The sequence below is a fragment of the Phallusia mammillata genome, chromosome 1, assembly GCF_965637545.1.
Source record: "Phallusia mammillata chromosome 1, kaPhaMamm4.hap1.1, whole genome shotgun sequence".
Taxonomy (NCBI): Eukaryota; Metazoa; Chordata; class Ascidiacea; order Phlebobranchia; family Ascidiidae; genus Phallusia; species Phallusia mammillata.
This window is the reverse complement of record NC_137252.1, coordinates 6,203,887-6,231,212: the sequence shown is the minus strand read 5'-3', so window position 1 is coordinate 6,231,212 and position 27,326 is coordinate 6,203,887. Positions and strand designations below refer to the sequence as shown.

The 27,326-nt window shown below is 36.1% G+C and overlaps 3 protein-coding genes across 8 annotated transcripts; all 3 read right to left on the bottom strand.

Annotated features, from left to right (window-relative positions):
- Positions 1-261: 261 nt before the first annotated feature.
- LOC145213222 (uncharacterized) lies at positions 262-14,901 on the bottom strand. 6 transcript variants are annotated; one of them, XM_080081477.1, is made up of 28 exons: positions 14,777-14,900; positions 14,279-14,375; positions 14,030-14,217; positions 13,601-13,767; positions 13,166-13,276; positions 12,809-12,935; positions 12,514-12,638; positions 11,649-11,776; positions 11,074-11,245; positions 10,251-10,377; positions 9,895-10,033; positions 9,426-9,586; positions 9,062-9,153; positions 8,864-8,913; positions 7,308-7,503; positions 7,013-7,123; positions 6,837-6,936; positions 6,511-6,695; positions 6,007-6,096; positions 5,742-5,861; positions 5,545-5,616; positions 4,754-4,893; positions 4,222-4,380; positions 3,804-3,967; positions 1,575-1,691; positions 1,408-1,511; positions 936-1,068; positions 262-575 (listed from the first exon to the last, which is right to left on the bottom strand). In XM_080081477.1, exons 3-28 carry the CDS (start codon positions 14,157-14,159, stop codon positions 469-471), a joined length of 3,327 nt encoding a protein of 1,108 aa, XP_079937603.1. In that variant the 5' UTR covers positions 14,160-14,217; positions 14,279-14,375; positions 14,777-14,900; the 3' UTR covers positions 262-468. The 6 variants fall into 6 exon arrangements, with proteins under 6 accessions (XP_079937603.1, XP_079937595.1, XP_079937583.1 ...); XM_080081469.1 differs by having other exon boundaries at positions 14,287-14,375; XM_080081457.1 differs by having other exon boundaries at positions 14,030-14,375.
- An 837-nt stretch (positions 14,902-15,738) lies between these two features.
- LOC145213316 (uncharacterized) lies at positions 15,739-20,764 on the bottom strand. Its single transcript, XM_080081548.1, has 4 exons — positions 20,555-20,764; positions 19,765-20,029; positions 17,215-17,361; positions 15,739-16,311 (listed from the first exon to the last, which is right to left on the bottom strand). The coding sequence occupies exons 1-4, from the start codon at positions 20,626-20,628 to the stop codon at positions 16,231-16,233; spliced, it is 567 nt and encodes a 188-aa protein (XP_079937674.1). The 5' UTR covers positions 20,629-20,764; the 3' UTR covers positions 15,739-16,230.
- Positions 20,765-24,208: 3,444 nt separating this feature from the next.
- On the bottom strand, positions 24,209-27,314 carry LOC145213287 (trypsin-like). Its single transcript, XM_080081518.1, has 6 exons — positions 27,181-27,314; positions 26,346-26,496; positions 25,886-26,033; positions 25,410-25,527; positions 25,001-25,137; positions 24,209-24,509 (listed from the first exon to the last, which is right to left on the bottom strand). The coding sequence occupies exons 1-6, from the start codon at positions 27,224-27,226 to the stop codon at positions 24,360-24,362; spliced, it is 750 nt and encodes a 249-aa protein (XP_079937644.1). The 5' UTR covers positions 27,227-27,314; the 3' UTR covers positions 24,209-24,359.
- Positions 27,315-27,326: the final 12 nt, after the last annotated feature.

Below are 27,326 nucleotides of genomic sequence, written 5' to 3'. Positions count from 1 at the left end.
TTGGTAACATAAGTGCAAGGGGTTACACAGTGTGTGGTAAAAGTAATTTAGGACACCGGAAATCTAAAAGTATAAACGAGTATACAAACAAGGTATTGCCGCAAATTGTTATTACTTTGCCAATACAAACACGAGACATATAAGATACTTTTCAAGCCTGTAAGATGGTCTATAGTGCTGCACTGGTATTAAATATATTCTTGCGTACAACTTCATGATTGTTGACTACAAGCAGGTTAAATCAACATTATCTGCATAAGATCCAGCTATTATGTTGTTGCGGGGGAAATATCAGAAATATAGGTGGATTACCATAAACATAATGTTATTTCAGAATTTTATGTAAGGCAACAAAACAGAAATGTAAAAAACAAAAATACTGTAGTTATTTGTGGCTACATAAACCATGGACAAACTACTGTATAAAACACTTGTATGACGAATCCATCTATTGTTGCTTTTTTTGTATTAGTAAGTAGGCTGAGGTGTGTCTCTGCTATTTACTTGTGGAATTGTGACAGGCGGCAAAGCAAGTTTATGAGAACATTTTACTTCCTGACGAAGCTGACCAAAACCTGAAATGCAAAATAATGTCAATAACATTATTTGAATAGAATTGTAAATCAATGTTTCTACGTTTAAAGACCAAAATCATAAATAGTTTTAAAAAATTATAAAAGTGTGCCGCAAAATATTTTAGTCAGCAGATTGTAGCTATTATCTCCTGTTTTGGGGCTTGAAGACGAAATATGGGTGTGCGAGACAACCCTAGAACACATTTTGATCGCATTTGTCACCGAAAACCGTATTACCCTAAAACTACTATTGTTTCATCAGTCTGCAGAGTAGCACAAGCATGAATGCATTTTACGAGCACCGGTTCGATTGCTGTGTCACTTTGGACTTGTTGTGTCCGGGTACAAGTCACTACTTACCTGCTTTGTTCGCTGGAGGCGCCAAAGCTGGAAAACCATACAAAGGAAATTTTGGCACAGGGGAAGTCCCCCTCTGGAGGTAACCTCCGTTACCTGGAGTCGTTGCAAGGTTGCTAGGCAACGACAGAAACGGCTGCGGATTAAAACATATTTTGTGCTGTTTTACTTCTGTTAAAAGTAATGTCAGCAAAAACTCTAAATTCACAAACGTTGCAAATGAACTCAAACCGGTCGCATCCCAAGGTTTTGTTTCATCGAAGCCCGCCAAAATACACACTAAATCTACAAAATGGTGTAATAGTGTGTGCAAATTACGACTACATTGCCTGTATTGTAAAATTCCTACATCTTCCGACAAAAAAAATGCTTTTTAAACCAGTTTAAGCACCAATAGCAAAAGGGTTTTGTGAATGCACGGTCCTCGTATATTGCATTTAAAATGTGCGTAGACACGCTAACACACAACACATACTCGTGGCATGTTCTGTCTCAACAATGATTTCATTCTGTGAGCATCATCGTTCAACTTCTTGCTAATGTTTCGAATCAAGTCTCTGGCATTCTTCAGTTTGTAAGCTGTAAAATAAATAAAAAATAAAAACATCGGACAAAAAAATACCATTTCATAGAGATAGTGACCTTTGAACCTTGCAATGATGTCATCAGAGAAGAAAGTGCAAGCAATCCATTCATCGTAGTCGTGAATGAGGTCAAGGGCAGTGTGACCTTGGTTGTTTTTCCAACGAACATCTGCACCTATAATGACAAGATCAATTTAAATATACAACAAAAGTCTCTCTAGCGCCACATAACGGTAAATCTGGTAAGTTATAATCACCAGGATCATCAGGCATGGACAGTAATAAATGAAACTGTTAAACCAACTAAATTCAATGGAAAATATATTTACTATGCCACCCCTTACCCTTGATACTATGACACATGAGAGTACAGTATTACTGTATTAATGGTCTGGTTCCGGATTGAAAAATTGGGCCTTCTGACTACTTTCGGTTTGAGCTCATGATAAAACTGGGAAAAACTGAAAAACGAATCGTTGAGTAAACAAACGTGGTCATGTTATGAGGTTTCACGGCTTTGGAGCGAGGTATGTAAACGCCGTTCCGTGCTTGTGTCACGACAAAACTAACATATCTTGTTTGTTCTATGCACGATCTATCCGTTTTTGTAATAAATTATACTCTATCCGTACTGTACCTTATACTGTATACTGTAATAAATTACAATCGTACAACACAACGTGGCATTACAGTACATTGCACGTCACAAGGCTATTTTTACAAACAACCCTCGCTATTATGCCACCTTCGCTATACTATGCCACTTTCTCTCGGTCCCAAAGGGTGGCATAGTATCGAAGTTTGACTGTATCTGAAACTTGGCTCAAACCAGATTTTTAGCTAAAAAAACTAGAAGGGTGGCTTAGCACATATTGCCCTTGCATATACACTATAACCTATTTTAAAACATTGATATATTTCCTATGCTTATTTTATATTGGGTCCCATACCATCCACTATCTTTTATAACCTTAGTTGTTTCTGCAAGCAGAAGCTCATGGGTCCCCACACATGCAAAGTTGTAGATAATGCATTTCAAGAGATAACCATGTGAAAGTTTGGTGTTGTAAGGTAAACGCAGTGATCGGCACTGGGCTTAAATAATAATACTATGTAAAAACATAACATTTGAGTATGTTTAATAAACTTTGCAAAATTTCATATAATTAGAATGTTTTTTAAAAGTTCATTTATTTTAGGGGGCTAGTTGAGAAAATGTTGGGGCTAAAGGTAAAACACATCAACTGAAACCTACAAATAGCATAGTCCACATACTACCCCAAATTTTATCCAATCCCGACACTGTTTAAAAAACTGACCCATTGTAGGGGACTAGTGGGGTAACTAATGGGGTCAGACACTCAAACTAAAAAAATATGAAATCTCAATGACTCAATCAATAGTACTGCAAAATTTCAGCCCAATCCGCCAATGTTTAAAATTTCGACCACTAGAGGTGTTTTGAGCGACAACCGTTAATGTTTCAGATGTCATAGGGCTGTTAACAACCCCCTAACTAACGTTCACCAAGCAATCCACAAAGTCATAAAAGAGTAACATACAACTGCTTGCCCTTGTAACACTATTGAGCAACAGAAATCTTTCGTTTGTGGTGCCCAGTAACATACAAATACGTTTTACACTTTAGGGGCTTGTGGGGTAAATGATGGGGCTACATGGTTGAACACACCAATCGACATCTATAAATGGCATACTCTACAAGCTATCCAAATTTCAGCCAATTCTGACACTGTTTAAAAACTCACCCATTTTAGGGGGCTAGCGGGGTAAATACTGGGGTTATCAACAAAAACGAAGTGGGAAGCACATTTACATAACTACATCTACCATCTGTGTAAATTTCAGCCAAATCCATCAAACATTTGATGGAAAAACGAGTCGGACAAACTTTGGGGAAAAAATACCCATTTTAGGGGGCTAGCGGGGTAAATACTGGGGTTATCAACAAAAACAAAGTGGGATGCACATCTACATAACTACATCTACCATCTGTGTAAATTTCATGCAAATCCATCAAGGATTTGATGGAAAAACGAGTCAGACAAACTTTGGGGAGAAGAAAAAAGAAGAAAACAAAAGAAAAAAACAAAAAAACAATTTGAGTAAAATCAATATGTGTCCCCTTCAGGGAAGGGGACCCATAATTAATTAGACTCATCAAAGTAAGGCCCAAATCGAACACATTTTTATCCAAAACTCACTTAGTAAAACCGACCGACACCATTGAATTACCATAACCTGACACCAGCATTCTTCCAAATCTCACCTTGGTTTATGAGAACACTGGCAGCTTCAAAGTTGTTCGTTTTCATCGCATCAAACAAACTCGTCGATCCCTCGTCATTTACTCCGTCAACTTTTGCCCCAAATTCAAACAAAACTTGCAGGACGTCGGTGGGACCAGTCATGAGTGACGCCAGGTGAACTGACCTGCCAGATTATAGTTTTTATTTTAGATCACTGCTGCTTAGGCTAAATTGTATCCAGCTTTAGCTTTTAAGCATGGGCGTATGTTTTTAACAAAAGGTTCGGAGTAAATTTCCTCTCGTTTTTGCCATTTCATACCCAGGAAAAAACTTTTAACAACCATGTTTAGAAGCAATACTGTTAGCACACATTTTTCAGATTAGCCAAAGTAAGCCTAAATATTGACAGCAGTTAAATCTGAATAACATTGAACTTACGTGTCCCCACCAGGATATTTCAAACTCACAAGCCCGCCATTTTTTAACAGAAATCTTGTTGCTTCTGCCCTCTCATCCAGTGAAACTTCCTGCTTTAGAATCTTGTAAATTATTCGGTTGCATTCATCAGTTTTGAACAGAAAACCTTGTTGAACCAACCTATAACAATTCCAATTTAGATTTGTAGCAAATCAGAGTTCTCTTTGTGCCACCTATCGGTATTAAGAAAGCTAGCCTAATAAGGCACATTTTACTAGAGATTTGAAATCATAAGGTCATGGGTTCTAATTTTAGTATGTCGACAATAACAAACAGTAAAACTAATTGCGTTTGAGAAATGGCATTGCTCAGTAATTCGAAATATGACCGTTTTTTAAAGGACCTTTTCTTGATGACAATTTGATACACCAGCAAAAAACAATTTAATTCCTTTTACCTCCAGGTTACATTTATTTAAAAAATAAAACTGAATTGCAAGTTATGCAACATACAAATTTTACACAGGCTTATGGCCAACCAAAAGATTTTTTACCAAGTAGCACAAGGAAGATGATTTCCAGCAAGAGCAAGATATGGAAGACTTGGAGGAGAATCAATTGCTTCTTTATCAACTTCGGACTTGATCAAATCATCACTTTCTTCCAGGAGAAGTTCAATAATATCTTTCCGACCCTGGAGCAGAAAATATTATTTGTAGAAAATCCAGATTCGAAAACCTTCAGTTTTACATGAAGAAAACAACATAGTCTAAATCAGTGCTTTTCAACCGGGTGTATTGTACACCCCAGGGTGTACCATAATTTTTAAAGGGTGTACCATTTTGATGGGGTGTACTGGGGTGTACCAGATACAAAATATAATATACCTATGACCCAGGCATCACAATAGGCAGGTTTCAGTTTTAGAACAGACTGACTGGAGTGTACAATATATGGCACAACATGCATCTCAAGTGTATGTTGATTTTAAGTTACAAAACTTTATTTGTGACATCATAATTCAATATTTCACTTGATAATCGTTGTTAATGGTAGTTATTTTTGAAATTATGGATTATGGCTTGTTGGTGTTGTGCTCATCATCATTATTTCTGTTGGGACCACAGATTTAGTGTGTTACAGGGTTGAATAATTTTTTCACTAGGGTGTACAAATTTTGAGTAAACGTTAAAAGGGTGTACAGTTTCAAAAAAGGTTGACAAGCACTGGTCTAAATGTCCATCAGTATTGGACATCTTAAAAGCTTTTGTGAGATTTATAGTAGCTACAACCTATTTTTATCAACAAGTGACACACAGATAATAAAGAAATTTAAAAGGCTTACCTGCATTGCAGCACAGTGCACTGGCATCAGTTGCTTTTTGTTTCTATGGGTGATATCAGCATCATGGTCCACCTAAAAAGTTGAGAAGGAAAATGCAATTATTGATTTTTTTCTAATCAAGCAACAGTTATGCAATTACACCAGTGGTTCTCAATACTTTTAGGTAATTTTCAAAGGTTTAACACCAAAATTATTACCAGTATTTTTATCCCATCAAGGAAACTTGGTTTGTTGTTTTCACCATATGCTCGAACATGAAGGGCAACATTTCCTTCATTGTCTGCTGCATTTACATCAGCATTGCTATCTAGTAGGAGCTGAAAAATATTTAAAAAATGCTTCTTGGTTTTTCTCACATTTGTCACCATAAAATTCACTGCAGTTTCATGCAAATCGTTTAAACATTTTCTTTTCATTGCAAAAAACATACTGAAAAATAATTGGTTTTTAAACTTACATTACCTCAAGAGTTTCAATGCTTCTTGCTCGATGTAGTGGAGTTGCACCTTGGTAATCTCGCAAGTTTATGTCAACCCGAACTTTCAGCAAATTCTGGCATCAACCGGAAACAAAAAAACTATGTATATTCTGTTTACCAGTGCATTAAACAAGAGCTGTCGACAATTTAAGTTTAACCAGGTTGTTAGGTTGTGTACATAAGGTAGTGCATTAGGTGGTAAAAAGAAACTTTAATACTAGCACTTAGTAGTTATTCCCCTTTCCCAATTCACTTATCACAACACAATTTCTGGAAACAAATATCATCGTAAGAAGTTTTTACACAAATTATTTCAAACAAGTATGTAATGAACAACAAGATTTCTACCACTTAGCTTGTTATCCCCTTCTCTAATTTATTTGACACAATACCTTCTATCAAAACATTTAAGGAAACAAATATATTCAGAAAAAAATCATTTAAATTATTTCAAACAAATATGAAATTATGTAAAAACGTAGGATTACTTTGATAGCTGTAATATCTTCAAAGTGAACAGCTGTGTGCATTAAAGTACTTCCTTTTAGGCAGCGAGCGCTGATATCTGCCATTGGTCTGATTCCCAACATATGATCCTTAACAACTCGGTGTAGGGGATCAAGACAACCTCGCACAACTTGTGGAACTGTTGCTTGCCATAATGCTGCTATTTCTAAAAACACAAAGCTTTTTTAGGGATTAGCAAAACATGCAGGTTATGGAATGATCCATACAACTGTATAATTTGATTTTAACAATTTTTTCGTTATAGTTTTTTAAATCAGTGCTAATTTTAAACCTAAAATTTTTTAACCTTTCAATGAAGTTTTCATATCTTCATGCCTCATGAGATCAAATGCGGTTTGACAGCTGAAGTTTTGTATCTTAGTGTTGCAACCCCATTCTATCAACAACTGCAAGCAAAAATGCATGTTTACTAGAATGTATGTTACACACGAAGGTTGAAACTAGTTTTTTTCTTCACAATACCTGTGCTACTCTTCTGTGTAGCCCCTCAGCAGCAAAGAACAATGCAGTGCATCCAGTCACATTTTTGGCATTCACATTACAACCACTTTCCAACAAAAATTTGCAGATATTCTGCAAAGGTAGGTCTGATAAATTTTACAGTGATGTTGACAAAAATCATGCTGTTAAAAAAATAAAAAAGGGCTATGATAGAAACCTACACAGAACGATATTGCTATTTCGTCAAAATATGTAAACTATATACTGCTTAGTTTAGTTTCGCATTTGAGTTGTTACAGGAGAGAGACAAACTTACAAATTGTCCAAATCTTGCTGCTACATGTAAAATAGTGTTTCCAGAATTTGCTTCACGGCAAGCAATGAAGTTGGGATGAGATTCAGAGAAAAACAAAACCATTTTCTTCACCACATCAAAATCACCGTCTCTGACTGCTTTGAAAAACAATCTCTGCCACTGCGTGGTGTTGCCAGGGAACACTTGGTAAAGAAAACTATAAAAATAGACAGAACTGTTCTATGAAAGTAGTTAAAAATCAATCCACTAGACATTAATGGTTTAATTTAGAAAACAAGACCTAATTTAGCCTTTTTATGTGATAAATACCAGCAGTAGAGTATAATGCAAAATTACGATAAATGTAGTGAAAAACTTTTCCCACAAACTAACAGAGTAAATAACTTGTTTTAAAAAGTATTTCGCTTAAAGTAAGTCAGTTTGAAATATGCCTGCAATGTTCCACTTAACCCTGGTTGTAGATTCTGCACCAATCATAAAATAACTTCCACACTACATTATTCCAAACAACTAAACATTAACAACCAAGTACCATGGTGTTCCATCCAACCCTTCATCCATCCACCATGCTGCAAATTCTGGTAAAACTTCTGTCTCCAAGTAAGGCTTTAAGGCTGACTCAATGTTGTCTAAATATTTCTTGCTCCAATACTGTACATGTTTCCTACCCGACATCCTGATTCCTATTCAGTTTAAGCTATTTAACAACTGCTAAATGTTGAAAATAGCTGCTAAGCATAATGTTGTACAAATATAATGTTGTATATTCATTGTATTTGTGCAGATTTACCAACTTTACCAATCTATTGAGTGTAATTTTATGTGTATTTTTTAGGTATTACCAACATAGTGGCGAAAGTTAAAAACATTTTCCACAGCACAAAAAGTATGTTGGACATCAGGACTTAAAACTTTTCAAATAAAAGCACATGTGAAAAAAAATAGTCTTGTTACAACTTCATCTGACTTCCACTGACACATAAAACTGGTACAACTCCACATAAAGAAGCCCATGCTTGTCTGTAAAGTCAACAAAGCTGATAGACGAACAACTGTTTCTCATCAAAACACTTGTTATTCACCTCCACAAACACAAGGAATTCTGTCATGTCAATCTATCAACAATGGCTGGTGGAAACTTCGGGGCTTACTATATTGTATTGTGTGTGGGTTAGCTAAGGTCCACATTTTTTTCAAGTGCTAGATGTCAAGTCAATACTGGGAGCTTCTTATGTCAAGTACCACTTGAAGTTTGTTTGGAAAGAAAAGTTATTGGATTCTGCAGGTTTACTCTGAGGTTTTGCCAATAAATATAGCAAACATGCAGAACAGGCACAATGTGTTACATACATGCAAGGTTGGCATTTACAGCTATCATAATTTATTGTCTTTTGATGATTACTGTTGGCAAGTATTGAATGGACAGGAAGTTAGTAAAACTGCTTTTAGAAGTCAAATGTAAGAATAAATGCAATAGCTAGGCTAAAAGAGGCACAGACTAAGCATAGCTGTCTTAGTGGTTTGTCTGATAAAAAGATATAGAAACTTAAACTTACGTTGAGTTGGTTTTCAGTGTTTTGTTTCTTGACATGCTTTCCAAGTAAAACTGCAAAACACATGTTTATTAAATACCAGTTCAACACCCAAAACCAAAATCTAAAAGTGATCGATTTACATAATATTGATCTAAACATATTTTTTGGTGACATGAAACAACAAAATGTAACTTAAAAATGAAACAAAAATGTTCAAACCTCATATTCAGGGTAGAGTGCTGGCTCAAGAACATATACTTCACCCTGGGGAATCCCCAACAAGTCCCTAATGTTCCGAGAACCCTCAACACCTAAATTAACAAAATTTTGATTTCAACAAAATATCATGGAAGTAAACAACATGCAAAAATTAAGGTAAGTTAAATTTTGTTTGGTACAAACACAAGAAAAGATAGCATTTAGAATGTGTTGTATGCTGGTATTCAAAATAGTCAACACACAACCATGTCAGACAAAAGGGCTTGGACCATGTTAGGCATAGACAGACCTGTTTCTCATGATTGTTTTATTGGAAGATTGTGACATCAGTAACATATACAACTTCTTCACAAATTTTACTAACCAGTAAAATCATCCAGGAATTGTTTAGTTTTTTTGACCCTGAGAACGATTCTGCGATCAGGATTGCAAGTTTCCTTCTCATAAGCTCGATAAAAGCCAGATCCTTGTGTCAGTTGAAGATTGACAGCAACCGACATGCAGAGGTCATTAATTGTCATATTCCTTTAAAATTATAAAACATGTTCTTCAGTATAATGCTAGTTGCTAAACTAATCCCTTACATAGTTTACTTTAGAACTAAGGCAACACGTAATACAAACTGAAAAGGGCGATTTGCTCAATATTTACTATAAGCTGCAAAGCTTAGGTTTACAGCAATATAAAACCATCACCATGAATATTTTGTTGATACAGTATATTGGTGTTTGCTGTTCTATTCACCATACTTGATAATTTGACTCTAAAGTGTCATAACAAAAAGATAATTAATCAAACCATTACAAAAAACGAAAGCAGAACAAATTTTTGACCTTGGAACTTGTACAAGGTCAAATCTCTCCATCATCTTTTGTGCAATAACTTTTCTTGTTTCTTCCTGAACTTGTTTGATGTGTTTCAACCAGAAGTTGATGTATTCAATGTCATATGCTTCTTTCAAATTGCTCTGCTCTGTAAAGAATTTAAATTGATAACATCCTGTCAGAAAACATCAAATAGTTATGAGTGATGTACTAATTCTTTTTTGATTAAAGTTTCTGGCCAAAACCAAAAAGACCTTACATCCCCAATAAGTTTCTATATTTATTACATTGCTTAAAAGCTAGGGAATTGCCCATTTACCCTTTGAGCAGAAAACTTTGCTAAACAGTCTACTTGGTACCCAAACCTTGGTAATATTCATCAAGTTGCTCCTGCAATTGTTTCTTAAACTTCAGATCTTGCATACTTTCAAGATGTTCAGGGAGTTTTGCTAGCTCCCCAGACACTTCCTGAATGAGCAGAATCAATTCTTTCTGTACAAATAGAAGTTAAACTAGGTAAATTAAAAAATCCATGATTTCACCAATACTTACCCTGATCGCTTTGTATAAAAAAAAAATTGTATAAAAATTGCTTTGTATAAAAAAATACACTAAAAGTTGTCGGTAATGATTAAAAAACAACAGCACAGAGTGTTTTCCTCTACGAGTTTGTAGCTAGCTGTTACATCATTTTATGACATAACACAGTATAGGAGTCAAAAGAACATTTAAATTAAGCAACAAGAACTCACACAAATAACCACAAAAATCACAAACACTCAGAACCCTCATCCCGTTGTATTCGGTTATGTAGATAAAGCGCATTTGTCCAATCAGCATTGCTAGGTAAATGGTCTTGTAAACGTCTTTAACACACGATTTTGTTTCCATGTAATGTTTTATGCTTCACAAGAACTGCTAACTTAGCCGCATTATCGGTGCCAAGTCAAGTGTAACTGAGAACTTCTTCTCTCGAGTAAATGCCTCTGTGGCGTTGTACTTTACTTCAGGATAGGCAACTTGAGATATAAAATAGAACTCATGTGCGTCCTTATGGCTATCATGTGGAATAAATGAAACTCATCTACTAGCTGATATTTGTAAGTCTAAACTTTAGGTTTAACACGACAGCATAAGGCGCAACACTATCTTTTGGGCCAATACTTTGAAAACATCCCACAAACTTACCAATCTGTTTATCACAGCTTTTGATTGTTTCAATTTGTAGCAACTCATGAAGAAGAAACACAGATAAGAGCAAATTGACTTTGGGTCTGCCTCAGATAGGTCACCTGACCCCATTGGATTGGACGCATACAACATCTTTCCTGCAGTTTCCAATGCAAGGTTGATTGTCCATCTGCACACAAGTGAAGAAAACACCGAATAATTTAAACTACTGGATGGAGCAAGTGAGTTGTTCACTTTGCAGCATACCTTAATGAGATTTTTTTGTGATGCATTTTAATCTTGGTAGCCAAATCAATTCAACGAATTGTGCTGCTACAATGTGCTTTTGGTTTTAAAGAGTCTTTTCAATCATAAATAATTTTACAGGCACATTTAATAATTTAACAGGTCTTTTTGATCTTTTGCTGAAATTTATATTTAGTGTGCACCTTTTGAGAGGGTATTGGTGCATAATGTCGTTATGTCAAAGTAATCACAAATCCATGTAAGCCTTCTTATGTACTGACCCCATAGACCAGATGCATTTAGCTTGTGCTCATTGTAAACTATATAAAGAAGCAAAGACGACAAACCTGTCATTCAGCATAACTTCTGTTGTGAAAGTGCCAGGGATAAATGAATTGATCAAACCACAAAGTGCACGACTGTCAACAAGATCATCAAGACTGTATACAGTAAATTTGTGACCCTCAGACACTAGCTGCAATATACAAAATAGAGAAAACATGATGTTCATGGCCATGTATTTGTTATAGGAATGTACTATCTACTATGTATTAGAAAAGTCTACAAAACTTTGTGGCCTTTACTACTTTACTGTGCTGTAAAATAATAATAAAACTCTTATGATCAAAATGTGGGTAAATTTCTTTAAACTAACAATAAATACATACCAAACCAAAAGAAAATTTTAGTGTAATATTTCATTACAAAATAAAACAATTGATCAAACATGCAACAAGTACTACAGGATGACGAAACACATGTGTGACACATTACATTGAAATTTGACTCGTTTAAAGGGATGGAACAATAGGTGGGGAGCATGTGTGGTAACAAAAGGGCCATTTAATGGAAGGTGACAATAGCAGAAGTCCTTCTCTATTCAGGAAATCTGTGTCTCACAACACAAAGCTTTTATCGTGATAACCTTATTGACATTGCAAACTTAGGTCTTAGCATTTGTTCCACAAACTAATGGCTGTTACTAAAAGGATTTCATGTAAAGTTTTCTACATTTTGAAATAGCTCATATATTTGCATGTTTAAAACATACGTTCTTTGTTATTCTTGAATTGTATACATAATGTCCAAAAAAACCAACCAATATGTATAAATAATTGTCCCTTATAAACTGTCCCAGATATAAATGATTTCTTGCTGCTTAAAACAGCAACATTTTTTAATCTTGTAAACGCCACATGGTTTGTGTATCACCTGAAGTTGAGAATTGATCATTTCAAGTATACATTCATCAGGGGAGGGGTAACTATACCAACCCCCCTTTGGTCGATGGGGCTTTGCTGCTTTCATACGATCGGCCCCAATAAACTGTTCAAAACCTACAAAATTTAACGGTTAAAACTGCAAGATTATTTTTGCAATTTTCTGTAAAATGGTAAAAATAAAATAGTAAAAATCTGGAAAACTAACTCTGTTGTACATCAACTTTTCTGTTATTTTGCAGAATAGCAAATATTACTACAAAACAAACATTATTCATTTTTTGTACCTTCAGGTTCTGGTGAAGGTGTTGCATCTTGCACAACTTGTGAAGAAGATCCAAATCCTGACATCATTGTATCTGAGGTACGAATAACTCGGCGCTTTTTCTTCTTTGGTGGAGGTTCAGGCGTCCACTAAGTCACAAGGTAATTAATTTATCCACAAAATAATATAATTGTTCACAGGAAAATGAAAAACATTCTGTGACACCAAGGTAGTGTTGCTGTACTATTATTTACCATTGATTTTCAGTATCATAAATCATACAGACCAATACATAGAATACAAAATAAACTCATTTTATGTATCACTATTCTGGTGATTCAAGTCTTTAAAGGCCAAGCAAGATGGCTAGACAGCTTACCCGAAATGGAATTTCTGACAAGTTTTCATCATTGTCTTGTTGCAAGAATTCCATTCTTTCCCAGGTAAACCAAATGTCATAAGCAACTAGTCGCCACAGCAAATGAAAAACCTGCAAGCCAATATAATAGCTTAACCAGTATAAATGTATGTTTAGCACAATGAGAGCAAAATCAATGTGCAAAGTTATTTTTATAAAAATGCCATCATTTTTATTGTCACAAGTCTACACAACCTATACACCAAGTGCAGCTGCTATACATTTTTTTGTTTTATGGTTGTGTACAGTTCCATTAACTTGCAAAGAGCATCTTCAAGGCAGTTACAATGTCATGCATTGTTTTGCAGATATTAGCCAGAATCCCTACTTTAGGCTTGTTTGTAATGTATTATAATGTTGATATATGTTTGGCAGATGATAGCAATCAATTCTTACATGATCAGCTGATTTCATTGCAAACATTCTGCAGTCAACTTTCACATCATCAGGAACCACATCAGATTTCTTCAACTCCTCAACAAACCACTCAATGCGAGTGACCTTTTGAGCTTGTGTGAGGCCCTCGAATGATTGAAGCTTTTTCAAAGTCTTTCCAGTCATACCTAAATAAATGTACATAACTTTTTACTATAACTTAGACAAGTTAGGTTTTTTAATGACAAAAAGTTGTATTGAGAAAGGCAAATTTTAGCAGGTTGTCTACACTTTTTCATTGTATTTTTTTTATAAATTACTAAATTAACATAATTTGTATATGTACTGATGAAACTATTCCATCAAACAACTAAACTTCGAAAAATATTTGCAGTAGTTATTTATATAGTTTTGAAATGGTTGCACAAAGGCTTACCATCAAAAACTTACTGTGCAAAAGTTGCTGGACATGGTTTCCTTTGGTCAAATCCAACAACACATTGTTAAGCAAAGAATCGTATGGAACCAAACGCAAGTTCGCCCATGCAGTAAATCCATTAATTCTTGTTCGCAGAGACATTTTTCCACACTAGATGCGACCGAAAGGTCTCACAGGCTCACAATAGCAAACATTAAAGCTAAAACAAAACCAACTTGGCCAATTGTGCAACATTAACCGGTTCAAGTCCCAAAACCCACCTACTTACAATGTTTGCTAAACCCTTTATGGCAGTGGTTCCCAAAGTTTATCTACTCGCGTACCATTTTTTGGGTTCATGCAGCGTTCTCGTACCACCTACAATAATTGTCAAAAATTTCAGAATTCACTAACAAAAAATGATGGGCAAAATGTTTAATGAATAAAAATACTACTAAACTTTACTAACTAACTTTACCTTAGTAACTTTAGCCTTTAGTAACCAAAAGCTCGTAAATATAAAACAAAAATTAGTCAAACTTTTACCACCCTCGCTACAGTGCCACTGTCAACACAACTAGTAGCTTATTACAAAATCTGACTTTAAGGATTTATTACGTCTTAATAACAGTTTCATAACGTCATAATACACCTATTTCGTCACAAAGAAACCCTGCTTTACAGTTCGATGCGTCAATACACCAAGGAATTAGAATTTAGTAGGGAATGTAGTATGAAATTTCACGCTCTACGTAACTTGTGTAAATTAAAATAATTACGATAATCACTAGAAGATCATTTGCGATCGTTTGGTGTGAACTGAATAAGTTCCTCGCGTACCACCTTGGAGACCTTCGCGTACCACTAGTGGTACGCGTACCATAGTTTGGGAACCACTGCTTTATGGCAATCGTTCGGTTATGGATGGCCAATCTGTGAAAAAAGAGCCGGATTTTTGAACAATGTATTTAGGGACTTAACCCACGGTGGTTTACCTATCATGAAAAAACTGAATGCGGAAAGTGGTTTCTTTTTCTGGTCAACGCAATATGTTGAAACTTTTATTAAATTTATCATTTGTGATGCAAATAAAATGACAGCATCTTATCCAGTGGTTTTGATACCTAAATTTGATTATTGAACAAAAGTGGTCTCTCAATAGCCTCAGAAAACTCATACAAGTGCTGGTCATTTATCTTTTGTTCTGCCTACGAAACTGTTTGTTTGTTTTTCTTTTAGCAACTTCAAAATATTCACTCAGAATGTTACCTTGTTTTCACCAATCGTTGTGTTTACATTTGTGTCCATAGTAAACGTAACAATCTTATTGTTACGTCACATTTAATAAAACAATAAACATTCCAAACTGACTGTTTGTTGCATGAAATGACAGATCAGTCTTTCTCCAGTTTATTAAATTGCCTCGTAGAATGTCAGTGTGATTTCCTAACAAGTGTAGTGCGAACGTTGTATGTAATTTCTAGGCCAGGAGTTGGAGTATAAATAACCACTGTTTATAGCAGACGATCAGCCAATATATTACAAAAGATGTTGATGTTGTTTTTGCCAAAGTTTTTGGGCAGCTGTAATGCATTGCTAGTCGGTTTAGTCTTCACAATTAAAATGTTTTTTTTTTTGTAAATCTAACTTGTACACAAAGTTTTGATTACTCTTCAGGCGCTTTGATTGGCTATATTTGACTGTCAAAAGGGCGTTCTGCTTGGCACTTATTCAGACAAAATCGTATGTAACAATTTAATGTCATGTATGTATTTGTACAAGACAAGAAAAGCTGGTCATAAAACACTCATAGTATGAAAAAAGTGCGTAAACCAACAACCAAAAAAGTTTGTTTTGTAAATTGAAACATATTTCACTTACCAAATGCAAATGACCAGATCATATCTTTCGTATATTTTACTGAAGCTATGTTGTTATAATTTTTATTCCCACGTAAAAGTAAATACAATTGAACTCAACCATGAATTCTCATAACTGCAGCGATGTTATCCTTTATAAATTTGGTTGGTAAGTGTGCTTGTAAAGCAGTAGTTGTTGCACCTTTAAATGTTTGTGTACGACACACGTTGATGCGTAGAAAAGTAGTGTCTTCGATCCAGCTTTGTGCATTTAACCAGAAAGTTTTGGTATGGATCGATCTCAGCTTTTTCCCGTTCCATTATTTTTTGCGGTTCGCTGAAAGTCACGTGACAGAGTAAATTGTTAATCCGGGTCACACAGGTGTGAAGTGATACGTTGAAGAAAAGTTTGGCACTGCTAAGGATGGAAAGCTGTCCGCTCTGAATGAGTGAACCTAAAAAGTTGGATAAAAATACTTACATAATCATAAACATTACTGCCAAGGTAGTGGTGTATATAGAATACATCGTGTAGACGTTTCGACAACATGTACTGATGATGACAACAGAGATTGTCGAAACGTCTACACGATGTATTCTATATACACCACTACCTTGGCAGTAATGTTTATGATTAAACTACTTTTCAAGTCCGTGCATAATGTTCCTAAATACTTACATAAATATGCAACAAAATCAAAAATATTTTTTTAAACCCTGCTATAGCGAGTTTGGGTTGCAAAAAACTGCTTTTTGTCCAAACATTAGCCATGCGTTTGAATTAAAACCACAACAAATCCACTCCTTTGTGGGCTCACGCAGCTTCTAGGTCAGTGGTTCTCAACCAGTGGGCCATGGAAGCATTTTGATTGGGCCACAGACCAACCAAATAGAATTTTTTCAGAATAATAGCTTGGGGAGGAATTGAGAAGGAATGTTTTTGTTCTGAACCTATTTTATAGTTGTTTTCTTTCTATTGAAAAAATTTACTGGGCCACAGAATGTTTTTGCAATGAAAGTGGGCCACGAAAGAAAAAAGGTTGAGAACCACTGTTCTAGGTATATCTTGCACGTTTGCAAATGTGCATTTGGGCAAAAGTATTGAATAATTTATGGAGTGTTTAATGATGTGCATTTATTTCAATTGACTTGTGACGAGTGAAAAAGCAAAGTCCCCTAACTTTTTTATGAATGCACGATCTCCACATATACATGTAAATGTGAACGTTCGTTTAAATTTGTCTATAGACTGTGCAGTATCTATACATTTTATAAAACGACAGAAGCATAACATATCGATAACTACACAAAGTAGATTGTATTACTTATAAAGTCTTATCTTGGGCAAAATCGTTTACCTGAAAAGAATCTTGCGTCGGATGCTCCCGGAGATAATCATCGTGCTGTGCGTAGTCGTGTAAACACGTTTCTCTGATGTGGTTTGTTGGAAACGAATACGAGTTGAAAGCGGGAGAGGAAACAATTTGCGAGGGAGGCGGTAAACTCTGAAGGTAAAAACATGTTTTGATAATAAAAAAGCATTAAAATAATACATAATAAGCTGCCGACAGTGCACACTGTTTTGACCTGTGAGGTTTTATCAGTGCCGCTGGTGACAAGAGATCGCTACATTAGCTCAATCCCTCGTAACCAAATGCAATGATGAAATATTTTTTGTCGAAACAGCGCAACAGTCTGCAGCCTATCATGTTTTGGTACAGTTGAAAAAACGAACACCTTGGTAAGAGTTTTACTTTAAAAAGTAAGCACATATAATATGGAATTGAGATAGGAAAAACGATGCGGTGCGTATGTCATAATGCTACTAACCACTTGATAGAGCACCAGAGCTCACCATGAATGTTTTCTCTTTTGTGTGTAAGCTTAGTATGCAAAAACAGTTTTGATATTTTTTTTCAATACCAGCACCCAAGAGTTGGGTGGAGTATAAGTATCGGGTATTGTTTAATAACGTTTGAACATTTTTTAACGGAAGAAGTCCTGCCGGAATAAACACAAAAACATTTCATTAAGAAAAACAAATTGAGATAAAGCGGTTTATCCATTAAAGGAGAATTAAAGAACTAAATTTCCTGTAATTGGTTCTAAAAGCGCTTATTCGATCGCCACATTTGTATTGCGCATAATTGAAAGATTCAAACGCTTTTAGACGTTAACGCGCAGTTAATGAATGTCAACGGTTTTTTTCTGGTGAACTCCGGGCAATTTGTCTCAATGATTGAAAGTTGTCGTATTAAAAATCCTTTATTTGTTTTTAGGAGTGATGCAATTTTAGTAAGTAGTTTACTATTAAGTATTAACCGGAACCACATGTATTTGACCGAAAAGACGGGCACGGAGATTGTTTTGAAACGGTATGGCCAAAACCTTAAATGTTTAAAATATTTGTTTGAATTTAAAGTTAATTACTTGAATAATATTCTGTTAACGTTTACTGACGAAGTCTGCCTTTTAAATAAATTATTTAATTTTTTCAGGTACAGTTTTTGACACAAGTTATATATATATATTGTGAAATAAATGTGTCCATATAAATTATGTTGCATTTTATGGAAACTTCCTAGAAAATAAAATAGTGAACAAATTCTAGCATTTTCTGTATTTGGGTTGGTTGCTTAAATGCAAATGAGCATGACACCGTCTTATCTCATACGATCATAAAGTCAGCTATCGAGTTAGTCTTAAAATGCACAGCGGGTAAATTACTTTAATCGATATTGCAAAACTGGTATACGAGCTGTGGTTTAACCCACCGAAGTTGACTTGTTTTGCAGCCCCTTTACAAAACCACGAGTGTTTAGATCATGGGTAATCCCCCAATGTTTTTCCAAAATATGACATCACTTTTTTGCAAGTGGCATAAACTGAACTAGAGCCAATTTAAAAACGGTTATGAGGCTTTTGAGGTTGGGGTAGATTTCAAATAAACCATCTGTTATTTCGCACAGGTGTTCTTGACGCCATCTATCGTTTTTTTACAAAGTTGGTAGGATGTGGGTTATGGTGTTATTAGCTTTACCTACTTTCTTTATCCAAACTTACGTCGGTGATCATTCAATTAGCTGATGTGAGCTCGCGCACTAAGTAACTTCAGGCATATCTCATTCAATTTGGGGGCATGTAAAAACGTCCCATCAAGTTATTATCGATCTAAGAGTTCTACGTCCTGGGATACTTGGGAAAAGGAAACAGCTATTAGTTACGTCAATGCGAAACTATGCTCGAAAACAAATTTCGTTGAAAAGAACTTATGCATTTTGTCATGTTAATGTCACCTTAACTCAGTTATGTAAGCAACTGTTTAAACGTACTTGTTGGTTTTAAGCTTATAACTTATGCATTATGGCAGTCGTTTTAATCTGGAGTTTGCGGACTTCCAAGAGACCTGAGGGATGATTTTAAGAGTAAAGTTTCACAAACGGGCATTTCAAAGGTTCCTTTTGGTTTCAAAAAACTGAACTACCACTCTTTCATAAACCACTGTCCTATTAGTCAACAAACTCATTTGAGGTCACATCGATACACACTGTTAAATGACAAGACCAATGCAGAAAAACTCAACAGTATTATGTCTGTTCTATTGCACGTTTTAATGTTCCATTTTACCCAAACTAGTGGTTGATTTCAATATAGTATGAAACTATATTGTACTTAAGCATCATTCCTAAGAATGTCGTAAGAAATATTCATTTTAAAATAATAATGTTACCATAAATTGTTTTTGTTGCGGGAAGTAAATTTAGGTGATCGGCAAAAGATAAAAAGAGTAATACCGGACTAGGCTTGTTCAATATGGGATAAAGAACACCAAATGTTGAGATTCACTTACTACAACATGATCAAACTGGCCATCATTCAACATTCGCTACGTCTTCAATAAACCTTACCTCAGTAATCGTAATTTCACAATCCCTGACGACGCTCGACGTAGTACCAATGACGTCACAATTGATTTCGTCATCAGGTTGGTCACTGCTGGTTGTCGACAGCTTGCCTTTGACGTCACGAATCTTACGATATCGCTTGTAATCTTCAGTCGATGACGTTTCCATCTCGGCTAGTACGTAACATTTGATGACGCACCAGCAAACTGTGACTACTAACATGCTGACGAGCACGAAGAACACGAAGATCATCCCTGGACCATTGTTACTATAAGGTAAGAGTACGTCATTAGTTCGGGTTTCAAATCCCAAATAGATATTGAGTTAGTCAAATAGATGTTTAGTTTGCAGTTTTTGCAACGGCATACACACCAGAATTAATGCTAGACTCTTGTTATGAGATTGTTTCCGACTAAAAACCTGTTGGACTTATCACAAAAAATGTGAAAATTAACAAAACAAATCTTTTGCTGTTTAGTTGTGAATTGTGTCGCGTAAAAAGTGAGTTGTGTTGCTTTGCTGCAAGCGTACTAGCGGTTATATCAACGTAGCTTTTTGGGGGGTAAATCTATGTGTCTTTCAATTCGTGGAGGAATGCCGCATAAGTTTTAAGTGTTGAAAAAAGGCTTACAAACAACAGGTTGATCCATAAGTTGCAAACTTCTGAGCTACAGAAAACAAGTAAAATTCATTAATTTAAACACCGTGTTTTCGGGAATCAGAATCTCACACTACAAAATATCTCATACTTCTACTTGTGTTGGAATATTGCATATAATGTTGAGCATCTTACCCGAGTATGTCGTATGGAATATGGCCCACGTGGTTTTGGTATCCATATCCTCTACTTGCCTCTTCGCTCGCCATTGCAACAGGGCAAGTGGGGTATCAATTATTAATCGCGCCTTCCCTGATGTTAATTAAGGCAAATAAACTTGAAACTTCAACGAAATACTAAAGTCTTACAGGTAAACCATTCAGGTAGAACGGTTTTAAACCATAAACATCTGCAACGTAAATATTTTTTAAAGCTTTTATAGGTTAGTTGAAGCCTAAAAAGCAATATGGGTGTTCAAAATTACAGCTTCGTGCTTTAAAAAAGCAATACTTCAAACCCTTTGCTAGCAGGGCTCTTAGATCTATAGCAGGTCATTTCTAACTCGGGCATTAACCCATACCTTTGAGTGCTTTAAAAAAATTATCGGGCACTGGCGCAAAATGTGAACTGTCCTTTAAGTGTATTTCAAGTGAACAAAAGCCAACAACTAGAAATACACCTAATTTGCTGTTACTGCTACCTAAAACTTGCATTGCTTTGAGCATGTAATCTACACAGTTGTTGTTTTCCTTGCTCAAGTACCGCATTTTACGTCTGCCCATTTCTTCACAAGTAAAGTTCAGCCAACTTGTTTGTACTAAACGATATATCGATAAATGCCTGACCCAATTTTAGCGAGCGATTCGACAAGGTCAATTATGTGACCTTGTCGCTGTCTGAAGTGGTTTCATGAGCAGTTCTGACACCGAAAGTTAGTCGAAGAAATTTATTCCCAAAAGGCAACTTGACGAGTTTGAGACATGTTTTATTAATGAGCTGAACTGCGCAGTTTATTAACATGCCAAGAATATTTCTTGCTGAACCAACGCTTTGAAGAGCCTTGAAGCTTTTGAAATATCGAAATTTCGAACTTGTACTAAGTTACTTGAATAACAAATTTAAATTATAAATAAATGGAATCGAACGAGAAACTACAAATACAACAAATGTTTAACAAGTAAAAAGCGAATGCGGGAAAAACCTATAAGATACCACCGTCTGCAATATAAATCAAATAAACAATGCAAAAATACATGGTCAATTGCTTGCGTCAGTATAAACTTTCGTAGCAAACCAGTGGTTTCTTGCAACTAATCGGTTATTTCTGGTAATCGTTTATAAAATGTAAACCGCTTTCACTAAAACACCTGCAGTTTCAAAAATATTACGTAAAACTAGTCCAGTTTAATAGACAACGCTAAAATTTTGACGGTTTCACTAACGACATTACCTTCTTACCAAAACATCTCTCCCGAGAAACTAAAACGTCTGCGATTTCTTCTTCATCATTAGGAAAAAGATCATTTTCTATACGATGAACAAAGGTCATAGCATGGGCACTGGCCTTTGAACGTCAAGGATTAAGCTTTTAGCGTTATTGGCGACATGTTTGGTCATGCCGCAATCTGAGCTTAATTTGAAACGAGTCAGATTGTTTTTCCCTATTTAACCACTGAAGACTCGCTTTGACAGAAGCATTAAGAAACGATTGATTTGTATGTTATTACACCGCTTTTAGAATAATCTAAAGCCACTTTAGACAACTCAACAGCTGGTATAATACAAAAGCACCAATTTGTTGTGAGACTTCCTGCTCAACTACGAAACGTAAAGCATGTCGCCTCAAAATTCAACTGTGTATAAAAACGCATACTAGGGTACGACCAACGTATAAAAATAACTAACATTTCTTATTCTAAAAAATGATGTTCTGTTTCTTACAAGCGATTGTCCACACTCACTTATTATTTACAAACAACAGCGATCATCAATGTTTATATAATCCGTTGGAGAAACAGATACTACCTATTCCAAGTACAAAATTCCACCCTTATTGTTATCTGACATTAAAAAAGCACCACTGTTTGAGAAACCAGTTTAAAGTCATGCTCTTTCCATAATTTTGTCCACTTGACAAGTTTGAAACAGTGTCTTAAGTTGCCATTTAGTCGGCAAAGAAAACGCAATTAAAATGGTTCGGAAATCAATGCGTGTTCTTCCTAGGACGCTGCGCCAACGAGTATTGCCGTAGTTTATTGATTGTAAGTTGGGCGCTGTAAGATTCTTCAATCTACTGCGGTACTCACAACTGGTGGGTTAAGCCGAATTGATTGAATCTGTGTCTAGGAAACTGATGTATTCGGCAGCCATTGGGTTTCCGTAATCGTAAATCTTTGATTGCGTTTAATCTGTCGGATTAGTGGTGAGATGAAGCGAAACGAATGGCGATCATCAGATGTGGTTTCGCCGAATTAAAGAAGATAGCCATGGTAAACTGAAGGTCAAATCTGTGTCTGGTCTGGAATTAAACGTATGTGTATTACTGACGTCACACAACCACGAAACGACGTTATTAATGGGTTGCGTAAATCTAGCGATGTCTTGAAAACTTAATGATTTTACTTGCATTTGTAAGTGGATCTAAATATCGGACCCAGATCCGCCTTTTCCAAATTGGACCCGACGTCCAAGGTGAAATTGCGACACAAATATGTTTGAGTGTAAAGTCAGACTTGAATCAAGCCCCTTTTGTTTCTACTTGAAACCGAACCCGGCCCGAAACGCGGACCGATTTTTAACCCGGCATTGAGTTACGACATTGAAAAAACAAAACTCCTATATACCGATGGCCCTTCATATCACTGATGATGGCATGAGCATTTGCCAAAACGTTTGAACAATAAGCAATGTCGCTTTTTATGTCTATTTCGGCAGTTATTTTCATCGTTAAAACTCTAATAGTTTTATATCTGTTTCAAGAAGACAATCTCGTAATTTTAAGCCCGTACTAAGGTATCTCTTTCATTTCACTTCGACGGCGGAAAGTTCAAAGCACGATCGCTAAAAAATGGAATCTTTGAATAGAAATAAGACCTTACATCACTCCTTCTATTAATCCATCTCACTTGTCACGAAACTAAATAAAACCATTGTGTCGCACAAGCAAGTGCAGCAACATACTTCCCACATCAAGTTATGTTTTTTTGTGAGGCGAAGCCTGGTTACTGGCAGTTCTGATGCTGGGCCTCTTTCCTTAGAACTACGACCCGTTTGTGCCAACTTCTACAACAACAACCCTTACCCGATAAAGCGTTTTAAGTTGACGTTGGTTTAAAGCCATTAAGAGCAGGGTCGTAGTTCTAAGGAAAGAGGCCCACGCCGCTTCAGTGCCACGTAAACAAGTGATTCGCGTCATAATCAAGTTAGGCGGGTTCGTTTTATCTTATTACGTCGCAATTTGCTTCGGAAAAACACGAACACAAGGGAACGTTTTACTTTGGAAGGCTTTGTGTTAAGTTTATTGTTTGTCAGCAGAAAATTAGTTACCACGAAATAGGCATTTGGGATGTACGCTATTTACGACAATAACTAGTGCTATTACACTATTTACGACTAATGCTATTACGCTAAATCGCCTAAGTTGAGTTTGTTTGACTCCATGGAAATATGCCACATAAGACGAGACTAAACGAAAGAAGGCAATCTGCCCGGTTCGCTGAAGGCATGCTTGCTTTGTCCTTGCTTGACAAAATACTGGTCCACGATATTCATTTAATTGAAATGGTGGTCCATGGCCTGTAACGAGTTGAGAACCACTGGCTTATACATTCAAATTAAACCACATTTAGTCTCTACAACACCTCGTTTATTTACTTGTATTATTGCAAGCATTAAACTTCAAAGTATCCGATACTTGAAAAAAAAACGAATTGGTCTATAGAACCACAACAAAACAATGAAAATTTGATCCAACATTATGACAAAAAAATCAATGACGTCATCAGTTGTAGGTGACTGTTGTTTGAATCCAGTCTAGAGCGGATGAGACCTTCGCATTGACCCCCGGGAAATTGGGGTACGCGCACCCAAAGCCCCACGATACGACTCCAGCCAAAACACCATCGCACACGACTGGGCCCCCGGAATCTCCCTAAACAGATATTAGAGTTAAAATTAGACTATAATATACAAGTCGTTTATATTAAACGTGTTTGTTAAAGACATAACAACGAGGCAATAAAGCTGACAAATTATCGAACTAATCCCGAACGACAATCCATTTGCTTGAAAAACATACTTTTATTTTTCGATACATATTTTATTTCAACCCTAATTGACACCGGTTTAACTGTTAGTGGCTTGTAGAAAATTTGTCTCACTATCGACAATAATTTTGTTAAACTGGTTAGGAAGTAAGAGAAATAATACATTTGTGTCATATCGGTCAACACAATTTAAAAAAAACAACATTCAATTATATCACGTGTGAGTTCTGACAGTCGTTTATTCAAACATAAACAATTAAATATTGTTTTTTTTTCTGATACAATTGTGTTTCTAGCTAATGCAACAACAAGTAGCTTCTTCAAGTGTTGACTTCTGCACAAGCAGAATGTTAGTAACCTCACATGCCATACTTACGTCACAGGCGTCGATGCGACCCTCTTGGAATCCGACGCAGATCATTGTGTCGGAAATACGGCCGGAATAATAGCTGTCACATTCTGCTCTGCTGATAACTGGTGCCATTGCGCAACGAAGCTCAGCTGGGTAGTGATCTGTATGTTATGTTTTGTAAGGACACAGAAAGTTAAACTTACTGGAAATAACAACAAACAAAGATTGTAACAACAGCAAGTCGAAAAAACTTCGTTCACGGTCACGAAAAGCGGGTTCCGGCCAAATTTCTAACTTGTCAAAGAAGCTTCAAAGGAGTATAACGTTATTTAAACGCATAAGTGGCCTTTAAAGCGAATTGGGATAGCTTGATTAGTGTGAACGATGCTCAAAGGCACCTGGACACGTCAGTGTTTCACAAACAAAACCTTACATCCCGGCACAGCAGTGTTTCCCCAACCACAAACTGAACATTCAGTTCCAGGGGTGGCTTCGTAAAACTTGTCTGGAAGTTGGATCGGTTGAACGAACTGATTTAATTCCGGTGCTTGCTGCGTAAAATAGTTGCTCTTGTGAATGCAAAATATCACTGTCAAAACTCAAAAGATCACGACAAAATTGTGTCCAGTTTAGTCCTACTGGAAATTTCGACACCCGTTTAAACAAGAGTCTTGCACGAGTCCGAACACGAAAATTGGTGAAAGAACTGAACAAACGAGACTGACACAAGCTCAAATCGGCCTGAAAAGCCTATCCCAGCTTGATACCAAACATTGCATCTCTATCACGACTTTGCTTTATTGCGCTTTATTTAAAACAGTCTTTAGCCAGAAATAATTTTTAGTCATATTACCAAATATTGACAGTTTGGGTAAAAAAAACGTAATGCCAAAAATAAATCTTACTTACAGACAACTTTATAAGCATGACGTCATAATCTTTAGTTGCAGTGTTGTACTGGGGGTGACTAAAAGCTTTTGAGGGTGAAATTACTTGTTCCGTACCTTCAGAGTATCCGGTAATATGGTCGCCAAGTACAACGTTGAAGTAGATAGGGCTGAAATATTCATTTTGAAAATTTATTACAAAAAATGCGGTGTTGCAAAACAATCCGCTCAGCCGCACAAACCACTGTTTCACGACCAAAACTGTTGACACACGAAGTCAATGCAATTTTGCTGTAACCAGTATACTTTGACAAGCAGCGTTAAATTACCGACTTCTGCTTATAGTTGAAAAATGCAAACAGTGATTGTCACTTTAGGACTTGCTGTTGACGGTTTAAATCCACAACGGAATGATTACGAAAACTTCATGCCAAACAAGCACCAAAGATATTACAACAAGTAATTTTGTGCATTCCACTCACTCAAAGTAGCAGTGGGCTGCTGAAAGAATCCACAGTTCGTTGATAAGAGAGCCGCCACAGTAAAAGGATGATGCGTTATCGAGATGAACTATGTGTGGGGAAGAGTGGGGAACCGCTTCATCACCTCCTATAATTCGTTCCTCACACAACACTGTATAAGAAGTTGTGTGAAACGTAACAATGTATTGACTTCTACTTGGTACTGCAGAAATTGGAAGTCTTTATTGGTTATACTTTTGTTTCTAATAGAGTTACAGAACAGAACAATTTACAAGATTCGGTTCGTTTATCAGAATACTGTTAGCTTTCAAGACGCGTCGTCGCATAAATAACGCGGCATGGTGCATTGTACTTTAAAACTAGCACAGACAACGGTTATAATGTAAACATTCTAGTCCCCCATCAAATAATTGTAAAAACTACTGGAGGTTAAGCTACTTGGCGATATAATTCTGGATATTGAGAGTGTTTTTGAAAATTATTTCCAGACATAGATTTTACGCCAGAATTCCGGACATGTCCGGGAGATTTCGAACCTCTGGCAACCCGAGGTTAGGATCATGCATGTCAAAATAAAATAAAAAGGTATACTCGCTTCACAGTTTCCATACCAAGACCCTTTTGTGTGTTTATTGTTAAGAATATTACTGTTTGCACTTGCTGCACAGACCAAGAAAATGTGCTCTCGATCTGCCCTAGCACCCTGTCATGATTTTTTGGTCGCTACTGCTACAACCCTTTCAAACCTTCTTTTCAAAATATATGCCCAAGCATGACACAGTGTCGAATTTAAACAAAGTATAAAATATATCGGAGACTTTAAAGTTCAACTAACCTTGAACAAATACTGTCACAGCAATCAAAGCACGTAGCATTTTCATGGTGTTATACTACAAACAGTTAAAGGTAATATTCGCAGACATATAGTACGGGTTTTCTATCCAGCGTGGGAAACTAGCATCTGGTAGAGGTAGTGACGTA

Coding starts and splice junctions, on each gene's coding strand:
- LOC145213316 (XM_080081548.1), bottom strand. CDS start 20,628: ATGGCGAGCGAAGAGGCAAGTAGAGGATATGGATACCAAAACCACGTG. Junction 17,362..19,764: donor GTGAAATTACGATTACTGAG/GTAAGGTTTATT, acceptor TTTTACCTTCAG/AGTTTACCGCCTCCCTCGCA. Junction 16,312..17,214: donor CGACGCAAGATTCTTTTCAG/GTAAACGATTTT, acceptor CCAACTTTTTAG/GTTCACTCATTCAGAGCGGA.
- LOC145213287 (XM_080081518.1), bottom strand. CDS start 27,226: ATGAAAATGCTACGTGCTTTGATTGCTGTGACAGTATTTGTTCAAG. Junction 26,497..27,180: donor TGTGACAGTATTTGTTCAAG/GTTAGTTGAACT, acceptor CTTCTTATACAG/TGTTGTGTGAGGAACGAATT. Junction 26,034..26,345: donor GCAGCCCACTGCTACTTTGA/GTGAGTGGAATG, acceptor TGAATATTTCAG/CCCTATCTACTTCAACGTTG.
- LOC145213222 (XM_080081457.1), bottom strand. CDS start 14,159: ATGTCTCTGCGAACAAGAATTAATGGATTTACTGCATGGGCGAACTTG. Junction 9,154..9,425: donor ATTCCTGGATGATTTTACTG/GTTAGTAAAATT, acceptor TTGTTAATTTAG/GTGTTGAGGGTTCTCGGAAC. Junction 6,696..6,836: donor TATGAAAACTTCATTGAAAG/GTTAAAAAATTT, acceptor TTGTGTTTTTAG/AAATAGCAGCATTATGGCAA.